The sequence below is a fragment of the Varanus komodoensis genome, unplaced genomic scaffold, assembly GCF_004798865.1.
Source record: "Varanus komodoensis strain SLA01 unplaced genomic scaffold, ASM479886v1 scaffold1, whole genome shotgun sequence".
NCBI lineage: Eukaryota > Metazoa > Chordata > Lepidosauria > Squamata > Varanidae > Varanus > Varanus komodoensis.
The window spans coordinates 44,879,926-44,898,629 of record NW_025335268.1 but is presented as its reverse complement, the minus strand read 5'-3'; the positions used below and the strand labels follow the sequence as shown (position 1 = coordinate 44,898,629).

General features: G+C 44.7%; 1 protein-coding gene across 2 annotated transcripts in view; it reads right to left on the bottom strand.

Moving 5' to 3' along the window:
• The window catches only part of MAP3K5 (mitogen-activated protein kinase kinase kinase 5), a 117,858-nt gene extending 102,930 nt beyond the window's left edge, over nucleotides 1-14,928 (bottom strand). Inside the window, exon 1 of one of the 2 annotated variants that reach the window (XM_044423855.1) lies at nucleotides 14,000-14,928. In XM_044423855.1, the coding sequence (XP_044279790.1) occupies nucleotides 14,000-14,444 (445 nt within the window). In that variant the 5' untranslated portion in view covers nucleotides 14,445-14,928. The remainder of the gene's footprint in view (nucleotides 1-13,999) is intronic. The other variant, XM_044423844.1, reaches the window with a different exon arrangement.
• Nucleotides 14,929-18,704: the final 3,776 nt, after the last annotated feature.

Below are 18,704 nucleotides of genomic sequence, written 5' to 3'. Positions count from 1 at the left end.
TGAGCTGTCAGGTTCAGAGCCGGATCCATCTTGCAAGTGCCTGCAGAACCAGAAACTCTTCTGCAGGTGCTTGCAGGGAACAGCAGTGTAGCGATGATGCAGTGCAGCTGGTAGGCCTGGAGCTCTGCATAAGAGGCTTCACCGCACTGCTTTTCCTTGTCACAGCAATGTGAGCTGTTCTGGTGGCTACCTTGTGCTTTGGCTTCCAGCTTTGCCTGGCTCCAAGCTCTGAGTCCTGCCCACCAGCTTTCTACCCAGCTCCTGCTCTTCCATCCTTGTCTCTAGCCTGGCCCTGACTTACCAGATACATGTGCCCATTCTCCCTGACCTTGTCTTGCTCCTGAATGTGACTGTCTTCCTGGTACCCTAATCTCTGGACTGTGTTCCTTGACTGTGTGCTTGCCTGAAGGTTATTGTTTGGCTGGCTTTTGTCCTTGGACTATTCATAGACATGCCAGTAGCATCATCATCAGTTAAAAGAAAGTATGAGGAACCAAGCAAGATCTGATTAAGCTCCCATCCCAGTCAGCTGCCTGTCAGAAACCCACATGCAAGACATCTTTGCAATGCAACTCTCCCCAGTGTGTTCCCCAGCAACTAGTACAAGCTGCCTCTCACAGTAGAGACATATAGCTACGTATCCTCTTTTAAAGCTGTCCAAATGTGTAGCCATTTGTGGGAATGAATTCTGTAGCACTATTCTTTATTTTACCTGCTCTAGAACATCCAACAGGGGATGACCCCAGGTTTTAATATTACAAAAGAGAGACAAAAATGACTGTCCACTTCTCCACGCCATGGACAGTTTTGTACATCTCTAGTATGTTTCTGGTGGAAGCTGGTGGAAACAGTGTCTGTGAGGCTCTGTATCCACTCAATACTTTGCTCCAAACGTTAAAGGAGATGTCCATCTTCATGTCCATGAAGCCAAACCTTCTTGGGGGATGGGTTCAGAACAATGGAAAGTTACTTTAAAGTTCAGCAAGAAATCCAGAGTGCATACACAACCCTACTGACACTGTGGCCACCATTTCCACCGCAGGTCTCTTCTTACTTGCCTTTTTTCTCAACTAACCCAGCTTTGCTGGTGGTATTTCCAGGGATACTGAGAATGTGCAAGTCACTGCTATGCCATCTCTGCATTTTCTATTTATGTGTTTCCTCTTTCTCCTCCCAGGCTGAGCACCTAGAAGATATGGCAGTCATTCTGCTACTATTGCAGCAGTGCATCTGTGGTCCTGGCATATTCTGGGTTTAGGATTGCTCTGTTAGTTTGCGTATGAACAGGCCCAGTAACAGTTAAAAAAAAAAAAAAGAATACTGAATGGGGCTCTGCTGGTCTAGAACACGCTAGCACAATTCTACAATCTAAACTGCAAGAATCTCCAATTTAACATTATTTCATACTTCCATTAAAAAAAACAATTTTACAGAGCTAATTCATATACAATCTTCATTAGTACAGTATATTAAAATGATTTATATTTAAGGACTAAGAGCCAAGAAACCATCTATGCATCTTTGACATGGGTCTGTACACATACAACTTCTGATACATCTGGAAGGGCTCCAATACTTTTAAAATTGCTTTCTTGGGGAAAAGGTTGCAGTGAGAAGGGAACTTAAAAATCAGAGGGCATGCACAGAAATTTACAGGTGGCCTTTTAAAGACTTGAACATTCTGGCAGCAGAAGTCAATTCCTAATGCTTCTGAGTTTGTGAAAATAAAAGATGAAGTGGCATAATAAGAGGTTTTGCATTTCTGTGACATGTGAAATGGTCTCTATATTAGCTTTTAACCAGTTAATGTAGTTCAGTTATTTCTAAAATGAACAATGATACAAAGATAAATAATTGCTTTTGAATAATTACCTTTTACAATATGCATCATACTAAATTATCTGGCATAATCATCTACTTATATAGATGCCATTGAACAAATCACTGTATCAAGAATATACTGGTTAGGCTCAGTTCAGGCAATACATTAAAGAGGAAAACTTTATCAACCTGCATATTATACTGGCAAAATTATGCTTTCCCATACCATCTGAGTAACAGGAAGGAATATCAGAGAAATCTGCAATGGATTCATTGAGTTTGTATCTCTATGACTCTGACCTGAAGATTTCGTAGCAGGCAGCTTTTTCCAAGTCATGTGGACTTGTAGACCTTTTTTAATTTTCGGGAATCCTTTGCACATGTCGTCATACACTAATGTGGGAAGAGGGTGAACACTGACTGAAAATGCACGTTTTCACCCATAAGCTAAACATGACAATGCAGATTTTGTGGCGGGGGGAGGTGGACGGTACAAATGAACATTTTACTGCAATTGCACTTACGCACGTTACTGCAGGTGTGCAACTTCCACATTTGGTAAATTGAGCACAAATTTGGGAAACTGAGAAAAATGCAATCTTGTCGATGCGAAGGCAACAATTGAAAGGTGCTTGACAATCCATTAACGTAGATGGAACATGTTTAACAAAATCCATCTGTTCCTAAGCAGGCACAGCAGCAGTTAGATCAGTGGTTTTCAACCACTGGTCTGGAGACTAGCAGTGGTCCGTGGGAGATTTCCCGCTGGTCCATGGGGGGCCGCATCCCGCTTGCCACAAGCAGTGCAGGAGCTGGCTGTGCTCCACCAGCTCTTCCTCTGTTGGCATCATGTTCACAGGGGGTGTGCTGCTGCCTCCAGGGGGGCAAGGGAAGGGGAGAGACAGTTCAGTGGGAACCAGTTGAGAAACACACTGCACTGATTTCAATATTTTGTTCTTTTGTTGGCATTTTTGTTGCTCAGTTTCTGCTTGTTTTTGAGATTGTGTTTGGAAACTAATACACAGACTACTGTATTATATGTATGGTGCTTTTTGTTTCTACCTCAAGCAGTCCCCGAGGCAGTTTTCCTGTTTTTGCCGGTCCTCAACTGTGGAAAGGTAGAAAACCACTGAGATAGATCCTCTGGATTCTGGACATAATGGTTAGATTGCAGATGCCGGTTGTTCTTTAAATATCAATGTGCATTACTTCACTCGCTTCAAGTGACTGTCCTCCTATGTTTGTGGGTCACCTGCTCATTCTAACAAGAGCAGCCCTGGACTTCTGCAGAAAGTCCTGCATGGATGGAACATTCAAAGCCATGTGGAGAGGAGCTCCAGTGAAGACTTTTCCCATGCCAGCTATGTTTACCTTGGAGACTCAGCACTAAAAGTCTGGGGAAAAGCCTGCAAGGAACTGTAAAGTATTCCAGAAAGTTAAGAAAAGGTCTGCTTTGTCCACACGGCAGCCTCTATTCCCCTGGGAGTGTTGCTGTGCCAAGTGGATAGTATAACAGAAGGAGGCAATCTTTTTTTTAGGCTTCGCATGTCTCTCCCTGCCACCCAGCACCAACAGAGAATAAAGTGATGCCAAGCAGTTGATTTGAACAGTTCCCTTTTTGTGCACAGTTGTAATTAAAAGAAAGGTTTAAATGAGATGATTGGGTAAAAACCACACTCAAAGGAAAGTAGAATCACAGATCGGCTTTGTTCATCCATTAACTGTTCCCTGCAGTGGGGAGGCAAGCCTCCACCCAGTGCCAATTCTAGATTGTGCGTACGCTCCCAAATGCCTGAACAGGCTGTTTATGTTCACTTGGTTCTCCCCTAGCTTTAATCGTAAAAATGATAATGTCCACTGAAAAAACGCTTAAATGTTTTACAAGCCTCCCTTAAGTGCTGCAGCATTCCTTACAATCAATAACTTTTACAGACACTGACAGACATATGAAAATATGCATAAACTCAAGCCTGAAACCCTAAGGTTTTCAAATTATGGATGATGCATTTCCTGTTTTCATCCAGGCAATGCATTTCCTGTTTTCATCCTGTTTTTTCCAGTTGACTGTCCAATGCAGGTACCCAAATTAACCTTCTAAAACATCATCAGTGTCTTTCACAATAAATGTATTTCCATCCACATCATGGCTCCATAATGAACCCTCTGCACAGTTCTCTCACTACATTGGAATCCTGCTATGTAACATCAATATTTGCAAGAATCTTGCTAAGTAACATCAATATGAAGTATCTCTAGCCCACAGATGCTCACGTTACAAGATTCTTCATTATTACTGCTAAGGGTACTTCATTATTATTATCACTTTGGTCAATGCAGCTCCAACTCCAATGTCTTCAGAAATATTTAATTTACACTTCCATTACGAATCCTGGAAGAGACAGAATATACAAAGCTAGAGCCAAGGGCAGCTACAGAAATGCCAAGATACTTACCAATTACATTGGTTCATCTGTTATTTTAGTCTTCTGTTACAACATGAATGAAATGAGCATGTCTCAGCCAAAGTTAAGCACTGTTTAGTCAAGCTAACTTCAAAAGACCATGTTCAAGTATACGTACAACAGCATCATGAATACTGATACAGAGAGATAAAGGGCTCTCTTATATTCCAGGATGGTTGGCTGTAGAAAGATGAAGCACCCCCAATGTGCAACATCTCCTCAGCTAGTTCCTTGATTCAAACATTTCATCAACACGTCCGCTCAACATGTCAAACAGGAACAGTAAGCTCCACTATCCATACTCATTGTACCGTGTTTTTGTTTTTCCGGGGAATGCTTTCCTTCCTCCTTGTTCCATCTCAAAACCTGAATTGCCATATGGCAGCAACATGTAACTGAAGGAATCGCAGAAGAGAAATGACGTGCAACTCCTTTTCAGGGTTAATTGCATGTAGAGCAAATACGTGTGTGGGGCCAAAGAATCACAGAGGCACAATCCCTGTCCAACAGAAGCACTTTTTGTTTAGCTCCCTCTCAGTCCCTCTGCGCATGTTTTGAATCATAGTGTGGGTCAGGATAGAAGGAGCTGCTGTGAAGCCACCTCCCAGCCTTAGGGCGCGTTTGAAGAGTTATAGCCTACCCCTCCGCTTCAAAAGTAGGAGTTTTCCCATCATTGATGCAGGTGAAGAACAAAGGAAATATGCTATGATATGAAACAAGCCATTATACATGATTGCTAGTACCTTCCATAATGTCAGAGTTTTAATGCCATAAGAGTATTAAAAGCTTTGGAATGCACAAAGATTCTAATTTATGATTAGGTTCCATTTAAATATTAGATAACTAAACTAGGAAAGAGCAACCCTGCCGCTACAATGTCAAGCCATCATCAGAAACAGTATACTGGGCTACATATACGGCATGTTCAAGAATGGTCATATTTACAACCTAACCATGCATCTCACAGACAGACACCCACCTACTGCACTGGACAGTGAATTTATAAAAATGGGTGTGTTTGCACATCAGAGAACCCACCCTGATAAGCCACAGTGGACTGTTTTTTCTGTGAATAACCCACAGTAAGTCTGACAGATGATCAGGCTTACCATGGATTGCTTGTTCCCTCCCACCCCCTTGGTCCTTCAGATGGTATCCCAAGTTTTTTTTTCCCCTTTTCCACCATGACTGACAGCTGTTTTTGGTTCCTTACAGCCTTTTTTTCCATTTTAAACATTTTTCCCCAGAAAATGCAAAATCACAAGCTTTTGTGATCTGTGTTATGACAGCCCATTCAAGTTGCAGAATGCCTGCAGTTCTGCTAGTGCAGGCAAGTTAATTAACAATAACAGTAACAATAATACAAACCTCCCTGAGCAAATATTTTAATGTAAATGAATTTTTAGAGTTCTGTCAGTCACTGTTCCCCACAAAGTGCCATTTGGACACTTCAAAGGGACTGTTGGTAATTATCAAAACATGGATTATGGAAAGTCATCTAGCTGCCTTTTGTGATCTTAAAGAAAAACTAAATGCAAAATAGCTGTGAGGAGCTGAAAAGCTGATGTGGGAAGGGCAAAATGTTTGTGGGTGCTTGTGAAGTGGCTGCTCTGGTGGTGGTCAGGGTGCATTCAAGAAGTTTGTGGGTACAATTTTGTGCTGCTCTTGCCAAGCGAATCACTGTCTGTTGAACTCTACATTCAGTGGGACTGATTGTAGTCAGATGACATGACAACACACAATGGATAAAAAAACCCCTAATGCAGTCCTGCAGTTCTCAGGGTGGCTTTTCTTGGGGAAAAAATGAAAAGCCAGCATGAATAAACCAGGCTGGGTTCTTCATGTCAGGATCATTACAGCAAAAAGAAATCTGAACTGAATTTCTCCTATAAGAGACCTATGGAGACAGAAAATCAGACTACAGCCAATATAAACATTCAACTAGCATACCATAAGCACACAAGGTTCAGAAGTTATATTATACAGATGAGTGGAGTTTTCACCTAGTACCCTGAATTTGTTAATCTATTAGCAGCACTTAGAATGTGACAAGGTACCACAGATCTTTGGATCTTATGGATGCAGAAAGACAAACCAGCTCTCTCAAGTTACAGTCTCCCCAGATGGATTCTTCTGATTCAGAGGAGGAGGCAGGAGGGCAGGGGCGGGTGGGGGGGGGGGGCATTGACCTGGCAGTTTCAAGATTACAAAGTGAAGTTACTCAGACAGTGTGTGAGAACCAGCCCACCTTGGGAAAGGAGGAGGCCATTTGAGAGCAGGGTGGGATGGAGATTGAGGGGCATTTCCTCAGCCCTGTAAGGAGACAACAGCTAGAAGCCAGCTGTCTAGCCCTCAGCAGTGACAGCCACCCTGAGAGTGAAGTCAGAAAGGGAGGGAAGGGGAGATGAGCTCTGCACATGGGCAGACACTACTCACACATCTCAAGAGATTGTTGCTTTGATTTATGCTGTTTTGTAACCTGAAGAGCTCAAAGAAAAGGTTTCATCTAAGTCATCTGCAGAGAGAATCTAGAGGAAGAGAACTACCCTCAAAAGCAACCTCTCACAAGGGTCTAGGAAAAATGCCTCATGTATTACCACCAAAGAAAAACACTGATGGCAGAAACTACAGAGATGGAAACAAGGGGAGGAAAAAAAGGATATTTATGGGAGAATCCAACGCCAGCACAATGTTGTGTTTTAAAGACAGATCTTTCTTTTGGAGAAGGGGGATGGTGCATTTTCTGACAATGTTCTTTATACCAGTGACTCAATAATCAAAGCTTATTATTATAGTGCAGCCTCACTAGGCATGACTCCAAGCACTAGAAGAAGGTCCTTTTCATCTGTTTAGGAACAAATCCATCCAAACAGTTCTTAGAGGGGAAAACAAAGCAACATTTGAACATATTCTGGCTAATCCAATGCATGGTGCACTGCAGATGTTGATGGGGGTGGAGTGGGCAGAAACTTCCTTTGAGGGAAATATGCAGAATTAAAAGTGAAATTTTCACCAGTTTATATGCTTTCCCCAAACTCCTTTCAATAACTGGTAATTACTGAAAAGCTGGACTTAATTTTCTGCTACTCTGAGCAGTAGATGTTGTGGGTTGTACTAAGGATGGCTGCAGAAACCACACAATCAACTATTAACAAGAAACAAATGTGTTTTCAGAGCAATTGCCTGTTTCAGAAATACAAAGAATAGATGTCATAGCTTTATCATCTCATCGTGAGTTTTAGGAAATATGTACTGAAATCAAGGGAATACTTGTTTTTCCCTCTAAGAACTGTTTGGATATGATTTGTTCCTAAACAGATGAAAAGGACTTCTTCCAGGGCTTTGAGTTTTGTGATTAATGTCCAGCTTATCCTTATGTTTATTTGTATTGTGTCACATGAGAACTCTTAGTAACATTTCCTAAAGTAAGCAGGACACTATCAGAAAAGAATCCCTGGAATCTAGAAAGAAACAGGTTTCCCAGAGGAGTCCAAAGCATACACAGTACAAATGATGCTAAGCACTATGGACAACTTCAAAACTTCAGAATGAATCAAAGGGTTGAAACCAACTGCATGGTTTTGTTGCAAGTAACTAAAATGTAAGAACTATTATAAAGCACCTTACACCCTGAAAAGTACTTTCAAAAGTATAGTGCATTTTCTTGCATGGCTGAAAGAAGAAGCAACTGTCCCCAGGCAAACACTTTGGTGAATGAACAAGAAAGTCATGCATGCATCTACCCTAACATATATGCAGGGAAGCTGGCTCCCCATGTAACTGTTCCTTATCTTTCCCATGTCTTAGGTATCAGAAGATTTGTTTAAGACTAGGATACAGATACACCTCAGTGGCACACAGGAGCTTTCAGTTCCAACTCCACCAGCCCCCATCAGCATGGCCATGGTCAGAAATGCTGGAAACTGTAGTCCAATACATCTGGAGGAGGTTGGAGGAGTCTGCCCTGCATCCTGTGTAAGGATTTCCACCGAATATCCCTTGAGGTCCAATCCCAGTTTTGCAGCCCACTGCCCACTTGGCACTTCTTCCTTCAGCCATGTTGCCTTCTCACGTCCCTGCACCAGCGCTGCTTCCTTTTATGATAATTCGGTATGATGTTTAAACCAGAAAACTCATCCGCTGTTCTCCTTGGTAGTTACCCCAGTTCTAAAATGTCTAAGACTGCCCTAGCAAGTAATTACAACACTCATGAAAATTGTATAACACTCCATGGCCTCACAGGAAACCAGCCAGTGGTGAGACTTGCATAAAAGAGAAACGTTTGCCCTATCTTCTGTACATGAATGGATATTTTATCTTTTCACTCAGTTTGAGAGATTTTTTAAAAAATAGACCTAATGTCTAAACAACATAGCCATCTGGCCCCAATGACCCCGCTGAGCCTTTTGTGACTGGTTCTTCCTAGCCTTCCATTATTACCATATGCCTTCGTTCTGTTCTCCAAAGCCACTAACTGGTCGTTTTATATTCCCCAGTTCTTACAATAAGAGAAAAAATATTTCCCTAGAGGAGTTTATAACTGTCATATAGAAAGCAACCTGCCAAACTTTCCCTGTCACATAGCTATTAAAGCATATTAAGAACTAACAAAGATGGAAGGTGATATGCAACCATTTTAAATAAATTACACAGAGGCATCCGACAGGCCAAGAGTTGGCAACTAACTAGACATGCAAGGGAAAAGATAGAATCTTTGTATGCCCTGGTTAATATGACAGTATTCTATGAGTCAGAAATTAAGAGTAGAAAGTCAGATAAATATTTTCTTGAAGATAAAGTAAACAATAATGACATCAGGAAATATCATTTTATTGTGCAAAACAGACATGAACAAGATAGTGTAGTCTGGTGATTCCGACTCATTAAGGGTTTTAAATATACTGATACAATGATCTGAAATTAATTCTGGTATGCTTTTTGATGAATGCTAAAGCAAGATTTAGAATAGCCTACTGAGCATATATATTGTCAGATAGTTCTATGCATAGGGTGGCACAGGAATATTCATCCACGTGCGCACACATGTTTCTGGGTATCAACTGAATTGCCCTGCCCCACAAATCTGACCATGAAGAGGCAGTGGGACTCCCACAATCCCCTCTGGAGCTTCCAGGGTCCCATCTCTTTGTCATCCTCCAGCTTAACCAAGAAATGAACCCTAGGACAGCACCTATAGAGAGCAGCTGTCTTGCCACTCGTCCTCAGCTCCCATGCTATCACCCTACTTCTCAGCCCCACAAGGTGCTCAGGTTTTCCTGTTCTCCTCCACCCTACTCCCTGCTGGGTTTAGCAGGTGCCCACTGGGTCCCTTTGTTTCCTTTACTTTTTAAACATGAATTTGAACAGAGCACCTACCTGACTAAACATTAAAAAAGGAAAGGAGAAAAGGATGCTGAGTGGACACTGGCTTCCAGCACTGATGTGTTACGTGCACTGGGTGTGAATGATACACATCCAATGATGCCAATGCTTCCCATAATCTGCATTGTTGACTTTTCTGGAGGCCATGGAGGGGGCTACCAGGCCACAGGGTCCTAGGCATGGACCCCAAAGTCCAGCCTTAATAGAGTCATTCTCTCGATCTTCAGTGCCAATCACTGAATTCAGCTGGACAGAAAAATCTGACAAGAATCCTCCCTTTTTTCCCTCTGTGGCTCTGTGATTCTTTTCTCTCTGCACCCTTCACCTCTCTCATTTAGATGCCTGGAATGGTCTTTCTATGGTCCAAAGCACACCACCTCTCCGAACCTGAGAGAAGACACATTTCCCTTGCTGTCTCAACTCCACCACTAGTCCACAGTGCCACTTCTCACTTGCCCTCTTTCTCTTTCTGTTTACCTGTACTCAGGGCCCTCTGCAGACCTAAGTTACTCCTATGTGATCAGAACCCATCAGATCCAGAGCTGGCTTATTTCTAACACACCTGCAAATTCTCTTTGCACTGCAATGATAACCATCACTTTGTACACACTCAGCAAGATTTCAGAATTAGACTGACTTCCCTTAAAAAAAATGTATCCATCAGGCTGGCTGGGAATGATGGGAGATCTACTCTAACAGAAGAGGAAACCACACCGGGGAATTATGCTGGATTCCATGGTCAAAAACTCTTTACAAGTTTGTGTTCCAAACTTTTGGGGCCACAGTAGCTGTGGTCACACTGTGATAACACTAAATTTGTTTTGTAAATCCCTGGTACCATTTCCCCATCACCAGTGATGGTCACACTAAATACTGTCGTCATTCAAATTCCGTAGCACTTGGTAATGTAAACACCAAGCTAACAGTAGTGAAATGCCAGCTGTTGTTAAAAACTATTGCAGCAAAAATGTTCCTTCATATAAGATCTGACATCATGGGAGCTAAATATATTAAGGGCAAGGGAAAATTTCCATACTCCCACACCTTCTGTTCACCCTTTTGGCTTGGAACAGCATATTAAGTTATTATTTAAACTTTAAGTAAGTAGTATTTATCTCAGAAGTAACTCTGATCGAGACGAGGTCACAGGTGTACGTGCTCTTATTTAGGGATACATACAGGGGACTCCATCCAGCGTCACATGGATGAGCTTCTGTTCAACAAAAGGTCCTTTCCGTCTTCAGCTCCCTCTAGACCTCACATGCCCCCAGTCTGATTTGGAAACAGATTTTGCAGGCACATGGAGGTGGAGGGTGCCAGAACAGGGAGAATCCATCCTGCCAGGAGTGTCTATTTGGCTGACAGGCAGATACCATCTAAAGTAACCCATAATCTTTAACAGAGCACAGTTATTCTTTAACTACATTCAAACATTCTCTTGGTTCACAGAAAATGACTGCTGAAGGACAGAAACAGACTAAATTGTTTCCCTTGCAGTGGGAAGTTCACACATGACAATGCATCCTGCAAATAAACTATGCACTGTGGACTGTTCACAGAACAGCCCACGATGCACCTGACAGATGATCAAGTTCACTGTGGCTTGTTCTCCCCCTACTTCATTAGTTCTCCAGCTGGTATCCCAGTGTTTCTCTCAGCACAACCCATCCTGTCACCTCATCTCGATTCCAATCATAACCCCTTTTCATTTTTCCATGGACTTTCCAAAAAATACAAGTAAAGTTTTTGAGGCTCCAAAATGTAGTCAAATACCTTCATTTTTTATCATTATTGTTGTTATTTTGTCAATCTTTCTCAATTATGCAAATGCACTCTGCCTTTCCAGGATATGCAGCTTATTACCTTGTTATACAGCTGTCAAACAATAATCAAGTGATACTGTGTATAGGCAAAATTACGAACAGTTGACAGCTGTCTAGCCTAAAGAAAAATACATAAGTAAGCAGTAAGCTGTATATCTCCAAGATAATCCTCTGGGTTTTAAATGCTGAACTGACACTTCTCAGTGCCTTCCACTTATGGGAATAAAAGATCTTCCAACCACCTCCTTTTTAGCTCCTTTTTCGAGCCACATACTGTGGTTCTTTGATATCCAACAAAAACCCTGATAGATGGATGGGCCAGAATAAATATTGCCACCCTGTATGAAGCAGTCCAGATTTGGAGGGCACAACAACTCTGGTTACCCATGATGGGTTGTCCTAGCATGCAAAACCAATCAATGTATCTGTACCTCTATATGGGTTATACCCAGTATTGGCCTGATTTTATTTCAATGGGTCCAATAAAATATTGGATACAACCCTGCGTACATGTGTGTGTGTGTGTGGAGAGAGAGAATGTTAACTGAGAAGCCATTCATATGATTAAACTGGCATAGTGAGCCTGTGGCTTAAGTGGGTTTGACCCACGGCTGCAATATACTAAAGCACTTTTGTGCGCCCGTCTCAGTATTCAACCTATATTTAAAATGCCAGCGGTCACATAATTTTCAGCACCAGGTCAGTAGACACAGGCTACATGGTGAGCTGTGTTCATGTGGCGAAAGAGCCAGACAAATGGTCCCAACACACACAAGGACTAGGCCTGGATCTGCTCAACCCGTGCCTTTCACCGCACCAGTTAGGCTGTGTCACATGAATAGATCAAGACACATAAATGACTCTGAGAACAGAAATAGAAAGATGGGTGAATTAATTCTGAATAAAGCTTTATGTGCCTGGCAAAGCCCTGGGTGTGAACAGTGCAAGGGTGAGATACTTATTTCCAGGGACTACCTGCCAAAAGAGTATTGCCAAAACACCTATCTGTTACAGCCCTTAGGTATTACTGGCTGGGACAGCTGCAGCATGTATTGGCTAATTACCAACTTAAGAACGAAGGAAACAAGAAACAACAGAAGGTGTTAATAAATGGCCTCAGTACTCTGTCTTCCAAAACAAGTGCTGAACAAGAAATACATACTATCAGCTTTCCCAAGGACCAGCACAGCAGTTTACTTTCAAGCAGGAAGTATGTTGCATTCTGTGTGTCATGGGAGACACACTGGAGGCCTTCCAGTACTAAAGGCAATGGAAGTGCTCTGGACCCAAGTTCTAGTGCGAGGAAGCAACTTAGCATGCACTGAAGATAGCAGCACTTTTGAACATGTGCAGAGGGGACTTGCAGAGTGCATGTTCTACACTGGTGCATAAATGCAACCAGATTGCACCATACTGGAATTAGATTTAGGAGTATCTAACTTCAAGGGTGTATTTCTAGGTGAGCTCTTACTCTGTTGATGCTATTGCTTATCTATACCATCTCCACTGACACAAAAGCCAAGCACTTCTTCACACATAATGCTTTCTGGGTACAGGTACTTAAGGTAGCCTCTCTCTACTCGATACTTTCCAGATGTGCTGGACTACTATATACTGGCTAGAGCTGCAGTCCACCACATCTGGAGTGCACCAGGTTGGGATCTTGCAGATGCATACCTAAAAATGTAAAGTGAGACAAACACAGGTACCATGCAAGTGTGCATGTCAAGATGCTGGGAACAGCTGCAGCACCTTAGTGGGTGAACAAATGGTAACCAACCTAGCTTGGCTTCTGTGTAATGTTCCAAATGGTTCTCCAGTCATCGTTTGAATTACAAACCAAGGGAAAGCCACATTTGATGTACTATCATTGCCTTTCAGACACAAATATTGTCAAGTGGTGTTTAAGGATCACTTGCACAGATAAAGAGCTTCTTATGTACAACATGGTAATGATCCAGGGTAACTACTAATATTTAATATGTGGCTTGCTTGAATCATTGATTCATGCAGATTACACTCTCCACTTCACCATTTCACATGCATGTAGAAGAGTGGCATGAAGAACAGAGGTGGAGACTTCATTCTCGCATCACTCCATCACAGCCTTTCCCAATCCGGAACCTGCCAGATGTACTGAAACACTACACCCAGCAGCAGAAACTGGCAGAGGGCTGCCGGGAGTTGTAGTCCAACACATCTGGTGGGTGCCAGGCTGAGGAAGGCTGCAGTCTTCCCCAACCTAAGCCCTCCAGATGTGTTGGTCTACAGCTCCCTGACTGCTAGCTGGTGATGATGGGAATTCTAGCCCAACACATTTGGAGAGCTCCAGACTGGGACAGGCTGCGTGACCGCCAAGGCGACAACTTGCTACCTTATGGATGGTTCCTCAGAAGTCAGTCCCACTATGTTCAAAGGCACTTTCTCCTAGGTGCGCTGACGGCGCCTGCAAGTCACGGAGCGTTATCCCACCAGACGCCCCGCCGGAAGCAACCCGGACGAGCCACTCACCCGCGTTGTAGAAGCGGTCGAGCACAGCCGTCTCGCCAAAATCCAGTTTGCCAAAGTGCAGCGTCTGCAGGTCGGCGCCGACGGTCTCGCATGCTTCCTTCAGGCTCTGCAGGGCCCCGCTCTCCGCCGCCTGCAGCAGCCCCGGACTCGCCTCATTGATCACGTAAGACACCGTGGTCTTCCTGTTGCTGCCGCCGCCGCCGCCGCTTTTGGCCCGAGCTGCCGTGTCGGCGGCAGGGCAGGCTGAGCCCGTGCCCTCATTCCAAAAGGTGCCGGGCGGCGGCGCGCCTGGGCCGCTCAGGAAACCCCGGGCCATCGCTTCGCCGGCTGCTGGCGCTCTCCTTCCGAGCCCATCCTCGTAGAGCAGCGGGCAGCCGCCGCCAGGAATGCCTGGCGGGCTGGGCACCGAGAAGCTGATGATCCCCCCCTCGCTGCTGTCGCTCATGCCGGCCGCTCGCCGCCGAGTCCTCCGATGACGGGACTTTACGCAGATGCCATGCCGCCGCCGCCTCGGCCGCTTGACCTGCTGTCCTCTGGTGCTGGCCGGTCTTCCCGCAAGGTGCTGCCGAGCTAGAAACGGGGAACGAGAACAGAGCCCTCTTTCGGTTCGATCTCACGCTTCGGTGCCGACGAGAAAGGCGACGGAAACGCGAGTCGCTCCGGTGCCTGCGAAAGCCACCATGGCGCACTCCTCTCCTGAGTTCCACCGGCTCGCCAGCTAGCTCCCTTGCAGAGGCGGGATAGGCTCGGTCTCGCAATCCCTCTTGAATCGGCCCTCCTTTACCAACCCCGCGGGCGCCCGCTTGAGTGCGCAGCTCGCCAGCACGCGCCGACTTCGGCCCGGCAGATCTTTTTGCAGACGGAGACGAGAACAGACAGAAGCCCAGCCACTTGTTGCATTGCTACCGCTTGAAACCCCGCAAACGGCTAGCAGCCTCCCGAGGCGAAGCCCCGCCTCTCACGCTCAGCCACGCCCCCTGGCTAGTAGTAGAAAGAACTGCGCATTCCGGCGCTGGTAATAAACATTAAGACGAGTGCCAAGTTTCGTCAGAAGTCGAGCAGCGTCCAACGTGGAAAGGGCTCCTGCATCATGAAGCGCCCTCTGCTGAGCACACTGCCAGCTTTTTGTTTCTGCTCGTAGGCGCAATCCTATACATGTTTAGACAGGTACAGGATTGCACCTTAAGTGGGCAGGGCAAGAACTTCTGCAATGTCTGCATTTTCTTTTATGTTTTCCATTCTTAGTAGCTGTTTCCGTGTATAATTTATTATTTTCTTGCTGAAAGCAGACAAGATTATGTTTACTGCTGAAATAATGGAATGAAATTTAAGCACTTCTAGGAATTCTTGCTCCATCGTAGGCCCTTTCACATGCATCCCGTTTGGAACTTGTTGTCCTTTATCAGGGTGGGAACGAGGCCCAGTTTCATGTGACCCTCAGCCTAATTTCAAATTTCTTGGCAAGGGCATACTTCAGGCTTCTCTCTGTCCATTCTCTGGCAGAAGAAAAAAGAAAGTGGCAGAAGTTAGAGAAAGCAGGAACAGCACAAAACAGTCCATTGGGCACCACTCACTCCTAGCTCTGGCCAGATTATGCACCGTCCCCTGACATGAAGCCCGATAGATTGCACACACGGAAATGCAGCAAAAGAAAGTCCACGCCTCCTAAATATTCTGGCATATATGACTTTTTTATTTTGGTTTGAATGTAGCCACGGATTAACCCCTTTGGAGAAAGGTTGTAGCTCAGTCGTAAAGCACATGCCTTGCATGCATAGTGGCTAGGAGAAGCCTCTGCAGAAAACCCTGGAAAGATCATGCCAGTCAGTGCATGTAGATGATATCTAGGTGGTCAATGATCCGACTCAGCCTATGGGGGTTCTTCAGAAGGGTGAAAACTAATGTGTGTCTGGCTGCAGCATGAGGAGAGTGGCATATGGTAAGACTACAGAGACCTTATTCCTGACCTGACTGCTAAGCAACTGGAATCTCCTGCTTCCAAACAAACCCAAAGTAAAAGCAGCAGCAAAATAAAATTTTGCAAAGATCTAATACACTAAAAAGTAGTTCTTCGATGGTCTAGGAGAATAAAAAAAGATTGTCACCCGAAAGGACCACAACATACTTGCCAGGGGAGACCCTCTGGTAAGGGAATTCTACAATCTGGGTGTACAGGTTTTTTAAAGTGTTAAACTGTTTTATATTTTTGTATATTGATATTTTGGATTGGTGAAAAATGAGAGGTAGAGCTGGGTATCATCAGCGTACTGATGATTCTGCAGCCCACACCTCCTGATGACCTCTCCCAGCGGTTTCATGTAGATGTTGAACAGCAAGGGGGACAAAATGGACCCCTGCGGAACTCCATGGCATAATTGCCATGGCGCAGAGCCACAGTCCCCCAGCACCACCTTCTGAAATTGGCCGTTGAGATAGGAGCGGAACCACTGCCATGCAGTGCCTCCAACTCCCAATTCCGCTAGCCTATTCAGAAGGATACCATGGTCGATGGTATCGAAAGCTGCTGAGAGGTCCAGGAAACTAACAGGGACGCACTCCCCGTCTCTCTCCCTGCACAGGTCATCGTACAGGGCGACCAAGGCAGATTCAGTGCCGTACCCGGATCTGAAGCTGGACTGAAATGGGTCCAGATAATCAGTTTCACCCAAGAGTGCTTGGAGTTGTCCTGCCACCACCCGCTCTAGCACCTTGCCCAGGAACGGGATGTTGGCCACTGGTCTATAATTGGCGGCCACCTCTGGATCCAGGGATGCCTTCTTTAGGACTGGCTGGACTACCGCCTCCTTTAAAGGGGCAGGTACCCGACCATCTCTTAAAGAGGCGTTGACCACCTCCAGGATCCAGGTCCCAATCCCGTCCTTGGCTTTCTTAAGTAGCCAAGATGGGCATGGGTCTAGTAAGCAGGTGGAAGGGCGTACTTGTCCAAGCACCTTGTCCACATCATCAGGCCGCAACAACTGAAATTCATCCATTAATTGTGGACTTGACGGCGTCGTTGGCATATCCCCAGTAGAATCTGGTTCAATAGTAGAGTCAAGCTCATGACGAATCTGAGCAATTTTCTCCCTGAAATGCGTGGCAAAGTCGTCACAGCGGGCCTTCGAGAGTGCGAGGGTGGCACGAGATCTTTCTTTTGGCCCGGATGTATCATTCCCTGCACCACCCAAAAGAGCTCCGCAGGACGGCATTGTGAGGAGGCAATGGAAGCGGAGAAGAATTTCTTCTTCGCCGCCCTCACCACCACAGCATAGGCCCGATAGTGGGCTCTTAAGTGTGTTCGGTCAGATTCACCCTGTGATCTCCTCCACCTATGTTCTAGACATCTCCCAACCTGCTTCATTGCCTGTAATTCAGGTGTATACCAAGGAGATGAACGGGCTCTGCTAGGTGGGAGAGGATGCTTGGGAGCGATCGTGTCAATAGCCCTGGTCATCTCCCCATTCCACAGTTCAACCAGGGCATCGAAAGGATCAACAGACTTGTCAACCGGAAAATCCCCCAGAGCTTTCAGGAATCCATCAGGATCCATCTGGTTCCGGGGGCAGACCAATACAATCTGGTCCACACCCTTACAGAGGGAAAGGCCGCTCTCGAGCTCAAACCTTATGAGGAAGTGATCTGACCATGACAAGGGCGTCAAACTTAAATTCCTCACCCTCAGATCACCCTCTTTGCACACATACACACTTTCTCTAAACCTATCTGACAAACAGCCATTATACCTCTCTGGCCAATGGATGGGGCCACTGTGTGAGGGCAACTGGAGCAAAATATTTTTCCTATAAAGGAGGGAGGAAGAAAGCTTCCTGCAGTTATTGCCTGTTTGGCCAATGGATAGACCAGGCTGGCCTCCTCCATGGTCTTTACCATGATGCTCCTTCCATGATAGATTAATTCAATTTTAAGATGCCACACCTTTCCCCCCTCCTGCAATACACACAGCTCCAAGTGATATTTTTACAAGTAGATCTTGGCTGCCATCTGCTGTTTCTATGATTGGATTCCTCACCACCATCTTTAGGATGCTGTTTCATCTGAAAAGGGTACAGGTATATTTTTTCTGGGTTTTCAAACTAAACATTAAGTATCTTCATTCACTTTTTAACGATGGGTATATTCATGATTTACAACCTTTATTCTAAGGACAGAAATACTTCTGTTTGCTAGCTGGACCTTTAGGATTAAGTTTATTATGTATCTGAATTGTATTCCACTCTTCTACTAAAAAATGGTGCTCAAGTCAGCTTATTATCATGAACAAAAGTTGATTCAAACAATAAACACATGCATTAAAGCACAATTAAAAACAGAGCAAAACCAAAATAAAATAGCATCCAAATCAATAGACCTGCTTACAAGTCAAAGGTCTGATTGAATAAAAAGGTCTTTGCCTCCTAGCAAGGACAACAATGAGGGAAACACCCCTATCTCCCTCAGCTGGGAGTTCCCCAGCCTAGGTGCCACCACCCAGAAGAAATTCCTTCCTGCTGCCACCAAATGTGCCTCTGAAGGCAGAATTCTTGAAAGAAAGGCCTCTTCTAAAGATCTTAAGACTCTGGCAGCTCTTGTTGGAAAAGGCAGTTTCAGGTAGCTTAGTCACAAATGGATAGGACTTTACAGGTCAGAATCCACATGTTGAATTCGGCCTGGAAACAGAACAAGGGTATTCTGTTCCCATGTGTTC